This window comes from Ascaphus truei, chromosome 5 (genome assembly GCF_040206685.1).
Source record: "Ascaphus truei isolate aAscTru1 chromosome 5, aAscTru1.hap1, whole genome shotgun sequence".
Lineage (NCBI taxonomy): Eukaryota > Metazoa > Chordata > Amphibia > Anura > Ascaphidae > Ascaphus > Ascaphus truei.
In genome coordinates, this window is record NC_134487.1 from 8,531,555 (window position 1) to 8,550,650 (window position 19,096).

A 19,096-nucleotide genomic window follows, 5' to 3' on the forward strand; every position below is an offset into this window, starting at 1 on the left:
CGTTTCTACTCTGTCCTCTTCGTAACCAATATGGCCGCGACAGGCTTCAAATCCAACAACGATTGACCCGGAAGTGACGTGAACGGCGAAGCGTGGTACCTGCAAAGATGGCGGCGTCCAGCGCTCCATCGGAGCGTCTCCCTGGTGACGGGAGTGATGGAGAGGAGGAGGTGGGAGGAAGTAGTAGGGGCTGCTAACGAGCACAGGAAGCCGAGAGTGACTGGGCATGCGGTATAAATGCTCTGTGTTATGATATAGGAGCAGGTGACGAGCTGTCAGTGCCTGTTGGTTGGGAGAGTTCTGCAGGGAGACTGGCATTGTGACCCCTTTTTACTGCCAGAGGGGTCTGCGATGCATTGCCCTACATGGTATCATCATATTGCCCCGTTCTGGGTTTGGTTTCCCTGGCTGCGTGCTGAGTTGGGTTTCCACGCGCTGGGTTGTGTTACCCTGGCTGCATGCTGGCTTGGGATTTGATGCGCTGGGTTGGGTTGCCCTGGCCGCGCGTTGGGTTACCCTGGCTGCGTGCTGGGTTGGGTTTCCACACACTGGGTTGGGTTGTGCTGGGCTAGGTTTCCCCGCGTTGGACTGGGTTGCCTTGACGTGTTCTGGGTGGGCTTGCCCCATTCTGTGTAGAGTTGCCCTGGTTGGGTTGGGTTGCTTCGGCGTGTTGTCACTCTGCAGAGGGTTGCTGTCCCCTCAATCAGTGAAAGGGTTAATGAGTACGTGCTTTTTTCAGTCAAAGGAGACCCAATGATTATTTTTTGCAGCCACAGCATCTCGGCAGGCTGCAGCGGTGTCTCACTGGAGGCAGTTCTCTTTACAAATAGAATAAAACACTACAATGGCTGATCAAATGTACTGTAGTCCCAAAAATCTATTAGGTTGTGCTCAACTTGATCACTTACAATTCATAGAATCAGCTAGCGCCCATGCCCTTAGTTACAGTAATACTGTCTCCAAAAATACACATATAGAAAAATAATAAATATACCATACAAAATGGTTAATAGTCCAGTCCATTCACATGTGGGAAATGCAGCTCCTTCAGGATGGATCCAACCCTCGGGTCCAAGACAACTACAAAGATAAAAAAGGAAAAAAGGGCGCAAGACCCATAGTGCAAAATGTAAAATTTTAATGCTAAAAGAACACAGTTAAAAACACTTACAAGACGTAAGTTGGTAAAAGCAAATCTAGGAAGGTAACTCCGAAGTTTCAGCAAGCTGAGAGAGCCTCAGTGTCCGTCTTCTTGTGTGGAGAGAGCCTCAGTTCCAGACACCCTCCTCCCAGGTTCGGCGTTGCTCCACTCCTGCTTCCGATTCACTTGCGCTGGTGACGTCACCGCAGTCGTGTTCTCGCGTCGTTACTCCAGGGGGCTGGGCTTAGGGCCGATGCGCTGTCTCCAGCAGTCTGACAAATCAGACTCAGGATCTTCTGCTCTGCTTTGCAATTCATCAGCCTTAATGGATACAGCCCTGCGCGTTTCGAGAATCTTTCTATTTGTCAGGGGCTCTGTATCCACAAGGCTGCTGTTCTAACTATTTATAGATAATTTCAACACCTGTCAACCACTGGGTACAATTTCCCTTAGTCTCTGAATAGCTGTTGCATACAACTAGGATGTACTGGATCTGAATAACCAGTAGATGGCGCTAGAATCTCAATGGAAGATAAATGTAAAGAGTGTAAAACCCCATTATCTCTCCATTATAAATACAATTACAATTAACATAGTGGAAATTTGGGTATATATGCATATTAAACACTTAATATTAAATCCAATAATATGCATATATACCCCCCATCCCCCGCCCTCCAATCTTTGGGACGTCCCTTCTCTATTTGGTGCGCAAAGCAAGATAACAAATATTTGGTTATTGGGCCACTAAAGCCTTATGGAAACAATAAGAATTTCACTTGGTCGAATATATTCATTTGTCACTCTTATCGCTCTTTGCTACACTCTCTTTCTCCCACTGTCTATGTTCCTCTTGTTACTCTGGGCTCCCCTTTTTAAGTGTCCTGGGCTCCCCAGGTTGGGAAACACTGAATTAAACGCCCTTGTGGCTGTTACAATGAGAACATCACCCTGATTACATCCCTGGAGATTTCCCTCTGCAGAGATTGCACTAAATGCTTCTGCGAGTGAGTGCTGAAAAACCTGGGATTGCCTGAGCTCGTTTTAAATAGGATGCGGTGATCACGTTAATTCTCGCAGGAAAACCATGAATTACTTACCGGGAATCAATTAACTTGCTCAGCTTGTGATGTAACTCTTTCAAATGTATAAACAAAATGTAATGAAGGCCGCACGTGTGCACCGTCACAGATGTGACACAGATAAGTGCCAACATGGAAAGATTTACACACTGTCCTCGCGCACGCAGAGGTGCAGGTAACACACGGCAAAACTTTCTGTGTTTAACCCCTTCACGGCCAGTGGAGACAGCTATGCAGGCCCATCCGGCATTGTCGGGGTTAATACGCAGAAAAGCAGTGCAGACCTTGCCTGCAGCAGTGGTTTAATCTCTTACTATTGTTTGCATTCTGCGCCCTCCAGCTGTTGTGTTCTGCAGCAGTGCAATATCCTCTGTACCTGTATGTGCTTTAATATGCTCTGCGAGGAAATGTGACCGTCATAGCTTTTTATATGCTAAATGTCATCTCCCCTTGTGTTTCCAGGAGCAGCTAGTGATGGTGGAGTTAGCAGGGGTCATCGACTCTGACATGTTGGAAAAATGTGAAAACAAATGCAAGATTGTGGTGAGTTAATGTGTCCTGGTGATCGTTAACCCTGTCACTGCCAGAGGGGCCCGCAACACATTGCTCTGCAGTAATACTATGTAATTGCATACGTTTACATGTTCATGTTATGTATTGTATTGTATGTCTTTATTTATAAAGCGCCATTAATGTACATAGCGTTTCACAGCAGTAATACACGTGGTAATCAAATAAATAACAGATAATATAAATAACAGATCATGGGAATAAGTGCTTTAGACATAAAAGTAACATTAAGGAAGAGGAGTCCCTGCCCCAAGGAGCTTACAGTCTAATTGGTAGGTAGGGAGAACGTACAGAGACAGTAGGAGGGAGTTCTGGTAAGTGTGTCTGCAGGGGGCCAAGCTTTATGTATCATGTATTCAGAATATCCACAGTGCTATTCATATGCTTCTTTATGGTCGTACAGTGGTTTTGTTTCAGTTCATTTTGTTCCGTCTTGTCATCATGATTTAGGCAGCTGAAATATGCTTGGTGCGGCTGGAATTTATTTATTAATATACAGTGGTTTAAATGTAGGAAAGGGATTTCAGGTGTTATTTTTATTTTTTTCATTTAATGAAATTCATCAACTTTGAAAGTGTGTGTGTGTGTGTGTGTGTGTGTATAAAATAAAAAAAATATACACATACACACTTCAACCCGACCCATTGTATGAAGAAGGCACATCACGATAAGTAATCAAAATAATATATTGTACAAAACCATAAATCCAGGGTTTCGGAACCTATCAGGGAGGTGGCTCTGAAACGTTGAATTTTTGTTTTGTATAATATGTTATTTTGATCACTTACCATAATGGGCTGTGTCTTCTTCTCAATACGATGTGGGTAGTTCTATGGCTGATACTATACATCTCATGCATTTACTTTGACCCCTGGCAGACGCCCTTACCAGAACACCCTCCTATCGCTGTAAGTTCTCCCTTCTTACCACTTAGATTGTAAGCTCTTCGGAACAAGGACTCCTTTTTCTAATGTTACTTTTTATGTCTGATGCGCTTATTCCCATTATGTGTTATTATTGTGGCATGTGTATCACTGCTGTGACGCGCTGTGTATATGGACGGTGTGTATATATATATATATATATATATATATATATATATATATATATATCTTATACTATATTAGTGAAAGCACTGTATGTTTGCCTGCCTGCCTGGATGTCCGGTGTCCCTAGCGGCAATCTCATTGGTCCCTTGGGCCGCCCGCCCCCGCACACCTCTCATTGGGCTCACACACTCACACCACCCCCTTGGCCCGCCCCCGCACACCTCTCATTGGGCTCACACACTCACACCACCCCCTTGGCCCGCCCCCCACACCTCTCATTGGCCTGAGGCGGAGTGACGGGCCAAAGGTCAAAAAAAAAAAAAAAAACACACACACACACACACACACGGGGGGGGGTTTACATACATTAGCGGGGCTCACAGTGTTAGCAGAGCACATCTCCCGCTCTCTTCCCCACCGGTCCCGGAGGCTCCGCCTCTCCCTGTTTCCCACGCTTTCACCCCCCCCCTCCACGTGGGAGCTGCCGGACGGGTGAGTGAGCGGCCGGACGGGTGAGCGAGCGGTCTTCACGTCCCCTCACCCCCCTTCACCTCCCCCCACTCACTTCCCCTCCACCCCGCCGGCGCCGCTACAGTCAGCGGGGGAGCGGAGTGATCACCTCCCCTCACTCACTTCCCCTCCACCCCCCCCCGGCGCCGCTACACTCAGCGGGGGAGCGGAGTGATCACCTCCCCTCACTCACTTCCCCTCACTCACTTCCCCTCCACCCCCCCCCGGCGCCGCTACACTCAGCGGGGGAGCGGAGTGATCACCTCCCCTCACTCACTTCCCCTCCACCCCCCCCCCCGGCGCCGCTACACTCAGCGGGGGAGCGGAGTGATCACCTCCCCTCACTCACTTCCCCTCCACCCCCCCCAGTGCCGCTACACTCAGCGGGGGAGCGGAGTGATCACCTCCACTCACTCACTTCCCCTCACTCACTTCCCCTCCACCCCCCCCGGCGCCGCTACACTCAGCGGGGGAGTGGAGTGATCACCTCCCCTCACTCACTTCCCCTCCACCCCCCCCCCCCCGGCGCCGCTACAGTCAGCGGGGAGCGGCCACAACACGCTGCCTCCCGCCTCAGATCCACGTGGGAGCTGCCGGACGGGTGAGTGAGCGGCCTTCACCTCCCCTCACCCACCCCTCACTACACTTCCCCTCCCTTCCACATCCCCTCCACCCCCCCCCACCCCCCCTCCACCTCCCCTCACCACACTTCCCCTCCCTTCCACATCCCCTCCACTTCACCCCCCCTTCACCTCCCCTCCACCCCCTCCTTCACCTCCCCCCCCCACCCCCCCCCTTCACCTCCCCTCCACCCCCCCCCCCCCTTCACCTCCCCTCCACCCCCCTCCACCCCACCTTCACCCCCCTTCACCTTCCCTTCACTCCCCCTTACAACCTCCCACCACCTCCCCCCCTTCCCACCTCTTCCCACCACCTCCCCCCCCTTTCCACCGCCCCCCCCTTCCCCCCTTCCCACCACCTCCCCCCTCTTCCCACCACTTCCCCTCCTCCATCTCCCCCCTTCCCCTCCTCCATCTCCCCCCTTCCCCTCCTCCATCTCCCCCCTTCCCCCCTTCCCCTCCTCCACCTCCCCTCCCCCCCCTTCCCCTCCTCCCCCCCCTTCCCCTCCCCCCCCTTCCCCTCCCCCCTTCCCCTCCTCCCCTCCTCCCCCCTTCCCCTCCTCCCCCCTCCTCACCTCCCCCCTTACCCTCCTCCCCCCTCCTCACCTCCCCCCTCCTCACCTCCCCCTTACCCTTCTCCTTCCCCCCCTTTCCCCCCCCTCCTCACCTCCCCCCCTTTCCCCCCCCCTCCTCACCTCCCCCCTTTCCCCCTCCTCACCCCCCCCCCCCTTTCCCCCCCTCCTCACCTCCCCCCTTCCCCCCCCTTTCCCCCCCTCCTCACCTCCCCCCTTCCCCCCCTTTCCCCCCCTCCTCACCTCCCCCCTTTCCCCCCCCTCCTCACCTCCCCCTTTTCCCCCCCTCCTCACCTCCCCCCTTTCCCCCCCCTTTCCCCCCCTCCTCACCTCCCCCCTTTCCCCTCCCTTTCCCCCCCCTCCTCACTTCCCCGCCCTTTCCCCCCCCTCCTCACCTCCCCCCTTTCCCCCCCCTCCTCACCTCCCCCCTTTCCCCCCTCCTCACCTCCCCCCTTTCCCCCCCTCCTCACCTCCCCCCTTTCCCCCCCTCCTCACTTTCCCCCCCTCCTCACCTCCCCCTTTCCCCCCCTCCTCACCTCCCCCCTTCCCCCCCCCTCCTCACCTCCCCCCCCTTTCCCCCCCTCCTCACCTCCCCCCTTTCCCCACCCTTTCCCCCCCCTTTCCCCCCCTCATTCCCCCCCCCTTTCCCCCCCCTTTCCCACCTCCCCCCCCTTCCCCACCTCCCTCTTCCCCCTTCCCTTCCTCCCTTCACCTCCTGTCACCACCCCCCCCCCCTTCGCCTCCTGTCACCCCCCTCCTGTCACCCCCCCCTCCCTTCACCTCCTGTCACCCCCCCCCCCCTCCCTTCACCTCCCGGCAACCCCCTCCACCTCCCTTCACCTCTCCCCCTTCACCTCCCCTCCGCCCCCCCTTCACCTCCCCTCACCATCCCCCACCATCCCCCACCACCCCCCCCTCACCACCCATCCTCACCTCCCCTCCGACCTCCCCTCCGCCCCCCTTCACCTCCCCTCACCACCCCCCACCACCCCTCCGACCTCACCTCCCCTCCTTCAACGCCTTTCGTCCGCCCTCCCGCCTCTGCCTTTCGCCCACCCGCACTTCTGCCTTTCACCCGCCCACCGCTCACATCCCCGCGCCACACAGCCCCGCACGCACTAAACAGACCTGCTACACTCAACACACACCCGCCGCCTCTCACCCACCCCACACACTCGACACACACCCGCCGCCTCTCACCCACACCACACACTCGACACACACCTGGCGCATCCTGCCCCTACGCAACAATATCACTGACCAGCTGTCACCCGCACTCGCCACACACCCGCCGCCTCACACCCTAGCAGGACCCCGACCCACAGCCAGCACTCACTACCCATGCGCCACCTGTACTGAACACCCACCTGCCGCCTCACACACGCTCACACCCTAGCAGGACACACGCCTCACATTTTCACATCACTTATGTCACCTAAATATACATTGTACTGTGGTGTGTTTACAATAAACCATTTTTATACAACATCGTATTACATTTTATTCCATCTTTCTTTTCAACATTATTATCCAACCTTTACAACAAATACTCACCTATTGTTCCACGATTTATAAATAATACTACCTATTACGCATTTACATCCCGGGCAACGCCGGGTCTCTCAGCTAGTATATATATACACATGAAATTCAGTCAGCACACTGTAGTTGAAAATGTTGTAATAGCAGATGCTAGTCCCATAGATACGCACTAAATTGGAAGAACATGGAGTCGAGCAGGGTCCACCAGTTGATTTTCTCATGTTGCTCATTGAGGTCATCCTCCATAAAAACTTCTTTAAATTTGAAAAACACTACTACTTACAACTAACGGGTACTGCCATGGGCTCAAACATGGCACCGTCGTATGCTAATTTTGGATTTGTATGAACGGTTGCACATACTTACTGACACCACGCATGGGCGGCATATCGTCAAATACCTTCGCTATATTGACGACATCTTCATTCTGTGGACGGGCAGTGAAGATGAGCTGCTGACATTTGTTTCTGATTTAAACAAAATCCCCTCCACAATCCGGTTTACCCTCAACCACAGCTACCAGGAAATCGCTTTTTTGGACACCATAGTGTACAAAATTGGAGGCACGCTGGCCACTAGAATATACCGGAAGAGTACAGACAAGAACTCCCTTCTTTGTGCAGCCAGCCACCATCCTGTACCACTCAAGAGGGGTCTCCCATACTCCCAGCTTCTCCGAGTGAAGAGAATTACCACTGATCCAGAAGAATCCCAAAGGGCCCTTGCCCAAATGGCCGCACGCTTTCGGGAGAGGGGCTATTCGGCCAAGGACATTGACTTTGCCTTGCAAAAGGTTGGACAGGTTGACAGGGGTGAACTATTGATACCTTCGTCAGGCAGACCGGTGAGCAACAGGCTCAATATAGTCAGTACATTCAGTACTGCTACAAACAGCATTAAGCGTTGCATTCGGGGCAATTGGCGCATCCTGGAGAGTGACTGGTGCATGTGCTAGAGAGCCACCCCTATTCTGATTTCGTCGGGGACCAAACATTGGTGACATGGTCACTGGATCTGATCCCATAGACAAATATGCCACACCCACCACCTGGTTAGCCAAAAAACCTGGTTCGTACCGCTGTCATGGCTGCACCAACTGCCACTATATGCAGCTGGGCCCTAGCTACAATCACCCGCATAGTGGCGCACCGATTAAAATCAAACAACAACTGAACTGTGAGTCAAAATTCGTGGTGTACTTTATTAAGTGTCCTTGTGGATTGCTGTACATCGGGAAGACTGTAAGGATGCTGAAAGAGCGCATGGCCATGCACCGTTCAAACATCAGAAAAGCCCTACTGAGTGATGCCTCTGATATAGATCTGAAGTGTATACCTGTGGCTAGACATTTCAAAGAAAAGAGACACACATTGGCTACACTTCGTTGTATGCCTATTCTGCAGGTTCCAGTCCCCCCCCCCGTGGGGGTGACAGGGGCAGGACTTTGCTTAAACAGGAAGCAAGGCTTATATATGAACTAAGGACTATGACACCTGGTGGCCTAAATGAGGAGCTCTCACTTAGCTGCTTTCTGTAGATGTCTCCCTGCTTTGACTTAGTTTCACATTATGCCTTATGTATGTCTGTCACTCATACTCTGTTGCATCACTCCCTCTGCACTTTAGCACTTCCTTTTTTCTTTATATATTATGGTGATGCTATGCGCTCCTTGTGCTCTGTACCTCTATCTGTCCCCCTGTGGTTCACCTTAACGCTCTGTGTCATACTACTCTGTTTAGCCCATTATAGCTGTCAGTGTGTGGGTATCTGTGCACCGAGGCGGTTTTCCAGACTGCGCATGCGCGATTTGCGCTGCCGGCGTCCCTGGTTGCCAGGGAGAGTAAGTGAGGCGTCTGCTCACAGCTGTGATGCGCGGCGCGCTCTCCTTGCTGGCGCCCCGGCAGCCAATGTGTTTTGGCCCACTGCGCATGCGCGGCGCGCGACGTTCCCCCGCACGGGCAGTAGACTCTGAGACCAATGTCTCAGGGTGTCTCTCTTCTGATAGCTTAAGTGCCTGCTCTCATGTCATGATGAATCATATGGATATTCAGGTAATAGGGGAGGGGGCACGGAGCACAGCTATGTTGCATATTATGTCTGATTGCATGTTGGTGATTGGTTCCCTTTGTTTGCATTGCACCATGGGTGGGGGTATATATGTTTGGTCACTCTTGCACTTGTGGGTTACACGGCCCTGAGGAAGGTCTCTCTGTGGGACCGAAACGTTGGCTTACGTGTATTTCATGTTGTGAATATATACTATTGGATTAACCCCGTGCGGTCTGCTGTCTCTTTACTGGTCTTTGGATTGGTTCGTATTATATATATATATATATATATATATATATATATATATATACATGTAGAGGTATCAGTACCGTGTTAGCCGAGCTTCAATAATCAAAAAATAAATAGATGATACCGTTCTGTGGCTAACGAAATGCTTTTATTTGTGCGAGCTTTCGAGATACACTGATCTCTTCTTCCGGCGATGTTACAATGAATGAAGCAAGGATTACTTAAAAACAGTGTCTCTTGGAATGTTATCTGTGCTGTGCCTTCCCCCGGTGTGGATGTGTTTTATGGCTAGAGGTGTCAAAGGGTAACTGAAAGCAAGTGAAGAAAGAGTGTGTATGTGTATCAGTGTGAATAAAAATGAATGGAGAGCCCACAGTATAAACAGTGCTCTACACAAGGTGTGTGTGGAGTGAGAGGGATATAAATGGTGTGGGTGGGTGTGGAAATGTGAGAGTTTGTAGCACAACTAAAAGTGTGTGTGGATACTATGTGGTCCCTATTGGTGTATATGGATGGAAAAATAAGGAGTATTAGTATGTGTGAGAGACAGCTGTGTGTGCATACATATAGCACAGTATGTACAGACATGGCCTTTAGCGCTCATGGGAAGAGAGTTCGCTAGTGTCAGTAATGACTCATAAAATTTCGATCTCTGTTTAGGCCACTGCTAAGTGTCCCGAACAGTTGCATAAATTTGTATTCATGCAACCGTCTCTCTTTCGGGGTTTTAAGATTACCTTTGAGTATGGCAACCCTCAGATCGTTCATCTTATGGCCAGAGTCAGAGAAATGTTCGCCAACAGGACTGTCTCTTGTTCCGCGTGTGATGCTGTGGCGATGCAGGTTTATTCTCTTGTTTAGCCCCTGTCCTGTCTCACCTATGTAGTAGCAGCCCCCTGGGCATTTCATGCACATGATGAGGTACACGACATTGCTGGAGGAACAGGTGAACCCTCCTCTGATTTTGTATTCCCGATTCTTGTGTGGTATTTGTATTGTGTCCGCTGTGTAGAGCATTGCGCAGGTTTTGCATCTTGGGTCCTGGCATGGTTTTGTCCCGCATTCAGTTGTACTGCTGAATACTTTACTCCTCACCATAATATTCTTGAGATTATGGGGTTGTCTGTATGATAATAAGGGTGCTTCAGGGAAGACCTGTTGCAGTCTTGTATCTTCCTGGAGGATGGGTTGTAGTTTCCTGGCGATCTTGCGTAGGGCTCCTAGGTGTGGGTTATATGTGACCACCAAAGGAACCTTGTCGCTTGTCTCCTTCTGTTTGTATTCAAGGAGATCACTTCTTGGTATTCTGGTGGCTTTGTGAATTTGCTGGTCTACAATTCTGTGGTTATATCCACGGTTTATAAAGTCTGATCTCAAGGCTTTAATCCGCTGGTCTCTGTCTGCTGTGTCGGAGCATATCCGGTTGTATCGTATGGCTTGACTGTAGATGGTTGCATGTTTGGTGTGTGTCGGGTGGAAGCTGTTGTCCCTCAAATAGCTGGCTCTGTCTGTAGGTTTGCGGTATACAGAAGTCTGTAGTTGGTTGTTCTTTATAGTAATGGTGGTGTCTAGAAAATGTACTTCATCCGGGGAATGGGTGAGTTTGAGGTTGATGGTCGGGTGGAAAGTATTGAAGTTGTCATAGAACTGTAGGAGGTCCTGTTCGCCAGAGGTCCAAATCAGGAGGATGTCATCGATGTAGCGAAGGTATGTAAGGGGTTTCAAGTGACAGGTGGACAGAAAGTCACTTTCCAGTTTTGCGCAGAACAGATTGGCATACTGTGGCGCCATCCGAGTACCCATAGCGGTCCCGGTTGTCTGGAGGTATGTGTCATTTCCAAATGTGAAGTAGTTATATATATAAATAAAGACATACATACATTTCGGTCTGCGTGAAGCATACTATGATACACTTGACAAGCTTGTGTATTCATGTACAACAATCACTGATTCGTCCAGACGGGGCTATAACTAGAGGTGCCTTTTGTCCTAGGTTATAGGAGCAGTGACATGTCTCAGGGGCTACATTTGGGTGATGACCCTTTTTTGTGACATGTTAAGATGAGACCTGTTTCTTTCAGAGGTTCCTTGGATCTGTACTGCACTATTTTCAGTTCTGGGGTCCCCCGGTACCAGAGATATTTACCAAAACAGGTCTTGGCGTTAATTCCTGGTATTTATCCACCACGCCAAATGGAGGCTGCAACGTATGTCTTTGGAGCTTCCTATTGGTCCGTGTGATGCAGCAAAATTATTCCGCCATTTTGTATCCGTTGGAGGGGATTACATGCTGGTATCTTTACCTGTAAGTATCTTGGAAACCGGGTTGGTACCCAGAGCTAAGAATAGCTTCATTTAGCACAAGACTCCCTAGTTCCCATCCAGAAAAGGAAGTGTTAATACATCGATTTTACCTTCTTTAATTCAGACTCTTTTCCAGGGGCGGCCAACACCAGTCCTCATGGGCCACCAACAGGTCAGGTTTGTAGGATATCCCGGCTTCCGTGATTGAGCCACCTGTGCTGAAGCAGGGATATCCTGAACACCTGGCTGGTGGTGGCCCTTGAGGACTGGAGTTGGCCGCTCCTGCTGGATTCCATCTTCTCTGAGGGCTTCCCATTTAGTACCTGACGTTCTGCGATTTAATGTGTGGTGTTTGTTCTTATTTCCATCCAGGGAATAAATACAGAAAAGCCCTTTCTGCAAGTGGATAACTATGTATTTGCCGGGGAGTACGAAGGTAGGACCATCTGACCGGGTACTAGGGGTCACCCCAGGGTTACTTCCATCTATCAGTGGGGGGTTGTAAGCCGTAAAAATGGGAACAGTGGAGACAAATAAAAGGAACTGTGATGTTAGTTGCATCATTAATAGGAATTAGAGTGCGGCCTTTGTTTCTCTTTGTGATTAAATCGTCGCTTACACAGGTTCCCTGTAATACTCCTGCTCTCTGCCGTCCTTTCAGATGCACTCGGTACTTGTGTCATTTTTGAAGAAACCTCTGACCAGGGTAAGGTTTGTACACACCACGCTATGTAACACCCCCCTAACATCCACACCCCCTAACCTTAATGGATCAGCTGTGTGGCTGGACCATACTCCACACTGATGTATACTCCATCCCACAATGAGCTGCCACTTTACCTTTTTGTTTCAACATAGTCCCTCATTCCCTTTAGAGTGTAAGCTCTCAGGGTCAGGACCCTCATTACCTCTCTGTATCTCTGCACGTTTGTCTTTGTATGTAACAGTTTATGTAATGATCAGATCTCTGTAACCCCCTCAGTACCGCGCTGCGGTATATGTTGGCACTTTACAAATAGACAATAATAATAATACTGTGCAGCTGTTGCCCCAAAAGGGTGAGGACTATTGTAGCCCGTGTGGTGCTAGGGGTCTGGACCGCATTGCACAGCATAATAACATAAGGGAATAGAAGCCAGACTTCCTATGGTTCAATACCGTTGTTTTTCACAGAAAAGTATTGTTCTTGGTGGATATTTCTTTCTATTTCTCTTTTTTTTTAAGGCACCATAATATTTTTTTTTTGTCTATTGAAAAAGTTTATCCGATTTTTGTCTTTTGCGATGTTGGAAATTATGATCTAGAAAGACGTTGGCTTATTATTGACAGGGATGCACGGTAGTGTCAGTTTAATTCATTTTTAATACATAAGTACACAACGTTTGGTAATATATGTTTTAAGTAATTTCATTAAAAGTTAGATTTTATATTATGTAGGAGTGCAGTTAGTGAATTCTTTTCTTTTAGGGGACACATCCATTTTGTGTTCCCCTTCCCCCTTCTTTTTGCCTGATTCACTTTTCAGTTCACAGTTTGCACCCACATCAATAATTACCACTATTATATACTTTATTACTTCACTCAATTAGTGTGGCCCTGTGATCACTCCCGAATCTTCTCCTTATTAATAAACAAGTTAATTCTATATATTGTACCGCAGAGCGTATTTTTAGGCTGGGGTTTCACTGAGTCACAATACATGTTTGAGTGGTTCTGCAGTCCTTGAACGGTTTCCAGCTACTGCTATGAAGAGCCTTAAAGGAGAGAATAGAAATAGGATCACCGTAATGTTTTTGTCGGTGAGATCAGCTATTTGCTTTCCCTTTGGCAGAATCTCGTTATCCATAGTTCTGTGGGATGTAATCGCCCCGTCTAGCTTCTCCAGCACCGCCGTTCCTTCTCCTAGTGAGGAGATCTCTTGGTTGTCCTCTCTCAGCTTTTTGGATCTCCAATTACTTTCATGTTCTCATATAGAACCACCATGTCCTCTTCCTTTTTGTTTTTTGTTTTTGTCGACGGTTGACTCGCATGTTCCGACTCAGAGTCAGTTTGAAGCGACGCGCGGAGAGCTGCCATTTTCTGGTCTATGACCGCCACTCTCACTCTGCTTTAAAGATGTTTTCCAATGCCTGGCGCTGCTTAGGTGGCATTTATGTCAGCTCCCGGGGTGGTCGCGTCACTTGCCAGCCACTTTCCAACGGATTTGGAGGTACTTGCACAGCTTATGTAGCTAATCGGTGCCTGCTACCTGCTGAGCTGAGCTACAAAGTGGCCATTCCACTCAACTCTGCGCATGCGCACCCTCGCAGTGATGGAACCCTGTAGTCTTTCCTGTAATATTCTATGATGGCTTGTTTGCTGGAGGTAGATGGGTAGACGTGGAGTATGCTCCGTTTTTGTGTCACTGGGAATGCTTTGGATGCAGTGCTTATTATATCCATCCAAAATGTGCCTCTCTTGTCAGTATATATCATATACGTGTCATGCGTCTGTAAGGTATATGTCTAACGTTTTTGTCCTTTTACAGTGGATGGGGATAACACAAAGCCACAGTTAAAGTACAAGTGCCATACAGTGAAGAAACTAAATATGATGAGGACGTTTTTGACGGAGAAGAAAGAAGGGGATGAGGGAGGTCAGTATCTGTATAATTCCAGTAAACGTATACGTTCAGAAAAAAGCCATTACATAAACCGTACGATGTCTACTGGTTTAAATAAATAGCAAATGGAAATATTACTGTATGCTCATTTGCATGTCTTAGACAGGTCTGCAACCCCGCCTTTCACCATTATCACACAGCACTTCCACTGCAGCAAGGGATTCTGGGAAATGACATGCAAATGAGCACACAGTGCCACCTTTTGCTTCAAAACCATAAACATGGTTCCCTATAGGCTTAAGCTTGCTGTATGGTCACAGCTTTGAGCACAGTCTGGGTTAAGATGCATAGCCAGTAAACCCACCCACAGACAGACTGTTTCGAAAATAAATAAATGATGTTTGCTTGTGTCCTTACTATATTGTGCAGAAATCGTTTCCATACGTCCGTCTTCAGTGTGTTTGACCTCTTTAACTGTAGATTTATCTTTGGGGGGGGTGAGGAATTAGCATGAGGCAGATTTGTACAGAATGTCAATATGCAAAATGCAGGGAAAATACAAAAAAATAACCCCCAAAAAATGGACACTGAGTGGCAGTAAAAATAATAAGTTCCTGACACACAAGGGCCCTGCGTCCGAGTGATGTGGCAGCGTTTGTCCGTTACTGCGATGCCACCAACTTTCTGTTAAATGACCGGTTTAATAGCGCGAGGTAAGCACGGGGTCAGATATTCCGCTTCCCTCGGTCCGATTACTACCAGGCAGTGGATAAAAGGCCTTCTCCAAAAACCAGGGGATGGTAACCATGGAGAGGGAAGAGAGGAGAGGATACATGGAGCAGTGATGCAAAGACATGTGGTATCCATGACCAGGGAGGCGCGAGAATCCCCCCCCCCCTTCCATCATTACCCACACAAACATACAAATAACGACAGGCACAATCTGGAGGTATAAAAGGCCGCGGCTTTGTTTATTTATATAAAGATAGCGCAACTGCTAGTCCCTGCCAGAATGCTCGGTTAATAGGTTAAGTAAAGGGTCAGCTGGGCCTTGCCCTCCTGCCCCCGTCAACCGCCGCCGCGCCCCCTTGGGCCGGTGTCGCGAGAGGCCTCCCGGAAGTTACTTCCCGTGAATCCGCCCCCTCACCTCTACCCCCCGGGTTTATCAGCCCCGAGCCCCTCCTGGCAAGGACAAGCACTTACCTGCCCAACTGCCGCCGTGACAAAGGCAACTTGGTCAAACTGACCCCTCCTTCAGGAACTGCTGTCCTTGTTTGCAAAAGTATTTTCGGGTTCCCCTGAAACAAGAAGGAAATGTTAACAATATTGCCCAAAACATCTTGTCTCCCCTCACCCCACACAGTTCTCGCCTTGTTCGCAAAACAACGCCCCCCAAACCTGGTTTTGCGCTAACCTTCTAAAATTGTGGGATGGGTGGGGAACCACTGCAGCCAGGAGCAAGTGAACGCACTCGCTGCAGACCTGAGTCCCTAAGCCCCTCCCCTTCCCGCCTATGGCCCCACAGCGACCAATCGGGTGAAAGGGAGGCTGCGCCCCCTGGCCATGGCACTTGGTCGCCTGTACAGGCTAGACATGTTGCTTGTGGTGTACTGCCCTCCAATTATTATACTTGCAATGCAGCGAAGAAAACAGGCAAATCACATATCTGTGGCAGTGTGTTCTGGGGCATGTGGTGGTCCCAGTAATCTCAGGGAAGGAAAAGCGCACACACCGTGCAGACAGTACTGATAATAAAATATGTTTTATAATGGAAAAAAAAAATGTTTTATGTTCAAGGGTTAGAGTGGAGGAGTATACCTTATTTACACTGCGCACTTAATTGTATACACCTGGATTTGTACCTGTTTTAGGTCGTTATTAAGCGCCTAATCTGATTTTTATTCACTTTTCTTTGGCACTGTTTGAGCATTGATCTTGCTAGCGTAGAGTGCCAGCTTGGTTATTTCCTTGTTTCTGAGTGAATAAAAGGCCACCATTCTGGCAGTCTGGGCAAGGGGCTTAAGCACTTCCACTTTGGGAGATATTTCTACTTCCCTATCCAGCCCCTGAAATTCCCTCCGTTAATATATGTATATAGCAGCACCAGCACATGAATCCCACGATGAGTCTGTCTTCATCTAACTTTCCTGCCCCCGGAGTTGTTCAACGGTTCTCGTGTTAGTGTTCAGATGAGACAGTGAGGTTTCTTAGCAATGATTTGTATTGTACCAACTTATTCCGTAACACAGCACCACACAAGAGGCAAGTCGGTGGGGTCTCCAGGAGATTGTACACAGATATGTGTCCCGCTCCGTGGAACATTGAGATACTGTATGGATGATACATGCAGAAGGAGCAGTGCAGGTTGCTGCTCTCGTAAACTCTACGTAATTCCAAATGAGTGTGAAATAAAACAAATGATTGGTCCTATAGGGTATTCCTAGATATTGCAGGTCATTTATTTTCAAGGAGAGCTTCCTCGCCTATAAACTGCTCATTTAACCCCTTCACTGGCCAGGAGGACCCTGTACTCATTCCGTGCTGGTGTTAATGCTTTTTCATTCCACGTCCCTCGTAGGTGGCAAAGTAGAATGGTTCCAGATCAAGGATGACAGCGTCGCTAACTGGACCAGTATGATCTGTAGCATCGCACGCGAGGGGGAAGATCCTGAGGATGAATCTCCGAGCGAGGCGGAGGAGTTGGAGGGAGCAGCTGAGGACTCCGGACACTTGGACCAAAGCTTTGAACTGGAGAAGCAGGACTCTGAGATGGACGAGTCCACATCTCATGATGTCTGTCCAGCTTTAGAGGAGGAGGAGCTGGAAGCTTTAACTCTGGCAGATAAAGCCCCTGCTGGAGATCAGGAGACACCAGCTGCCATGACCGAGGCTTCCGAAACTGGACGTTAAAGGTGGAGTCTGTACGAAGACCAAATTGAACTGTTTTCACATTGAGGAATTCAGTGAGTTTCACAGTGTCCGTTATCTGGAAACTACTGAACCACAAGCTGTAGGGTGCGTGTATTATACAGTCAGTGATCCTGGAGCCGTGTAGGTGTATTGCGATTTTATGAACTTTTGAAGAGGTAACCTCTCCGAGAACCAAAATAAAACAATGACATTGACCTACCTCACTGATTAAAAAAAAATATATATTTTTTTTTCTCCATAAACCTTTTCATTATTTTTCAAACCGTATATAAAGTTGTTTGTAGGTGTCTCTGAAACGTTTGTTATTTTGATGTCGAGATATTCACCATTCTGCTAAAAAAAAAAAAACAGTCCCCATTTGTGTTCTGTGGGAACGCATGTAAAGAGCTCAAAATGCTCATGGTTTCTTTCTATAATTTAGTTGTGTACACGTAGGAGAAGTAACCCAGTTAGGGACCTCTGTCATAACCTGGATGTATGAATTAAAATTATTAAACTTTATTGGTGTCCATTAAATAAAGTGGATTAAAACGAGCATTAAACAATAGTTGTGTCCCGTATGGAAGGCTCTTTTTGAAGAGTCCAGAACACTCTTATTTTAGTCCAATCCAATTCAATCCACTTAATTTTAATGGACACCAATAAAGTTTAATCATTTGAATTCATACATCATACATCCAGGTTATGACAGAGGTCCCTAACTGGGTTACTTCTCCTACGTGTACATTGTTCATTCCTACCCAGGGAGCACCGGCATAACATTATTACACTTGCTGTTGCGGGGGTCCCCTGTTGTGTTTAATATAATTTAGTTGTCAACCTGACAATATTTGCAAATGGATCCGGTGCTGTGTATGTATAATCTCTATCTCTGTTACTGATCCTCTTTGGCAGAGCGCCCATCAAACGGGTAAGCATTGATTGTTGCATGATAATACTTTGCCAGGTCATACCTGCCCTTCCATAACTACTCTCCAAATTATTATTTTAACTCTTGTCCCCCCTAATATTTAACATCCTTGAGCCGTTCCCAGCTAGAAATAGGAATTTCATTGCCGGCTAGCCGTATCCCCATACACTTGCAAAACCAGACATCTTTGGAGTGCAACATGGTAAACACAGGGGGAGATCGTACTTGGTTTGTAAATGTGCTGCATCACCAAACATGTTTTCTGTTTAACCCCTTCTCAGCTGTGCTCTGGGTTCCAAGTCTTCATATGCATTCCACGACTAGGGGACGGGTGAAAACCAAAGAGGGTTCGACAATGGGATGCAAACCTTTACAATTTAGTTACAGCTTCCTTCACAAGATAGGAAATATTTTCCACTGTTTAGGGTTACTCCATTTTACTGTGACTATGCCGATCGGATCCTAGTTGAATGAATCCCCCCTTTGTGTAAATCATGCTCCGTGTTACTTAATGGGGCAGCCCCCCCAAATACGACCTATTTGGGAAATGAGCGGTTCTCCGTGCAGACGACAAAAGGGGCATGATCAGAAAAAATGTCTTATCTTCATCTTGTCAGATCCGTGCTACTAATATCCATCAGTAAGAGGGGCTTAGCAGCCATATTTCATTTAGGATTTTGGGGGTAATGTTTAGGAATAAGATACAATTTAAAAAAATAATCAGCAAGCAGGAAAAAGAAAAATTAGGTGAAAACAGACATCGAATTGTACAGTATTGTGAGGGAAAATATACATGCCCAGGAAGCTGTAGCTTTAAGGAGGATGATGTTTTTGTTGCCATGCGGTCCTGGATCACATTGCATGCCTCTGTGGCCTCTGTGGCGGGAATTGGATTTCTGCGACCATGTCCCGCCGGCCTTTTGCCGTCAGGGGGACCCACCGCAGCCACTCCACCGCCGGCCGTT

At 48.5% G+C, this 19,096-nt stretch overlaps 1 protein-coding gene across 4 annotated transcripts; it reads left to right on the top strand.

Moving 5' to 3' along the window:
* The first annotated feature begins 42 nt into the window (after positions 1-42).
* On the top strand, positions 43-17,463 carry GTF3C6 (general transcription factor IIIC subunit 6). 4 transcript variants are annotated; one of them, XM_075599281.1, is made up of 6 exons: positions 43-170; positions 2,686-2,766; positions 12,061-12,124; positions 12,350-12,394; positions 14,216-14,323; positions 16,869-17,463. In XM_075599281.1, the coding sequence occupies exons 1-6, from the start codon at positions 108-110 to the stop codon at positions 17,198-17,200; spliced, it is 693 nt and encodes a 230-aa protein (XP_075455396.1). In that variant the 5' UTR covers positions 43-107; the 3' UTR covers positions 17,201-17,463. The 4 variants fall into 4 exon arrangements, with proteins under 4 accessions (XP_075455396.1, XP_075455395.1, XP_075455397.1 ...); XM_075599280.1 differs by having other exon boundaries at positions 61-231; XM_075599282.1 differs by having other exon boundaries at positions 161-264.
* The last annotated feature ends 1,633 nt before the right edge of the window (positions 17,464-19,096 follow it).

Bases quoted from the DNA above. Each gene is read 5' to 3' on its own strand.
- GTF3C6 (XM_075599280.1), top strand. From the start codon at position 157: ATGGAGAGGAGGAGGTGGGAGGAAGTAGTAGGGGCTGCTAACGAGCAC. The intron at 12,395-14,215 runs GTAAGGTTTGTA...GTCCTTTTACAG, and splicing joins TGAAGAAACCTCTGACCAGG to TGGATGGGGATAACACAAAG. The intron at 14,324-16,868 runs GTCAGTATCTGT...CGTCCCTCGTAG, and splicing joins GAAAGAAGGGGATGAGGGAG to GTGGCAAAGTAGAATGGTTC.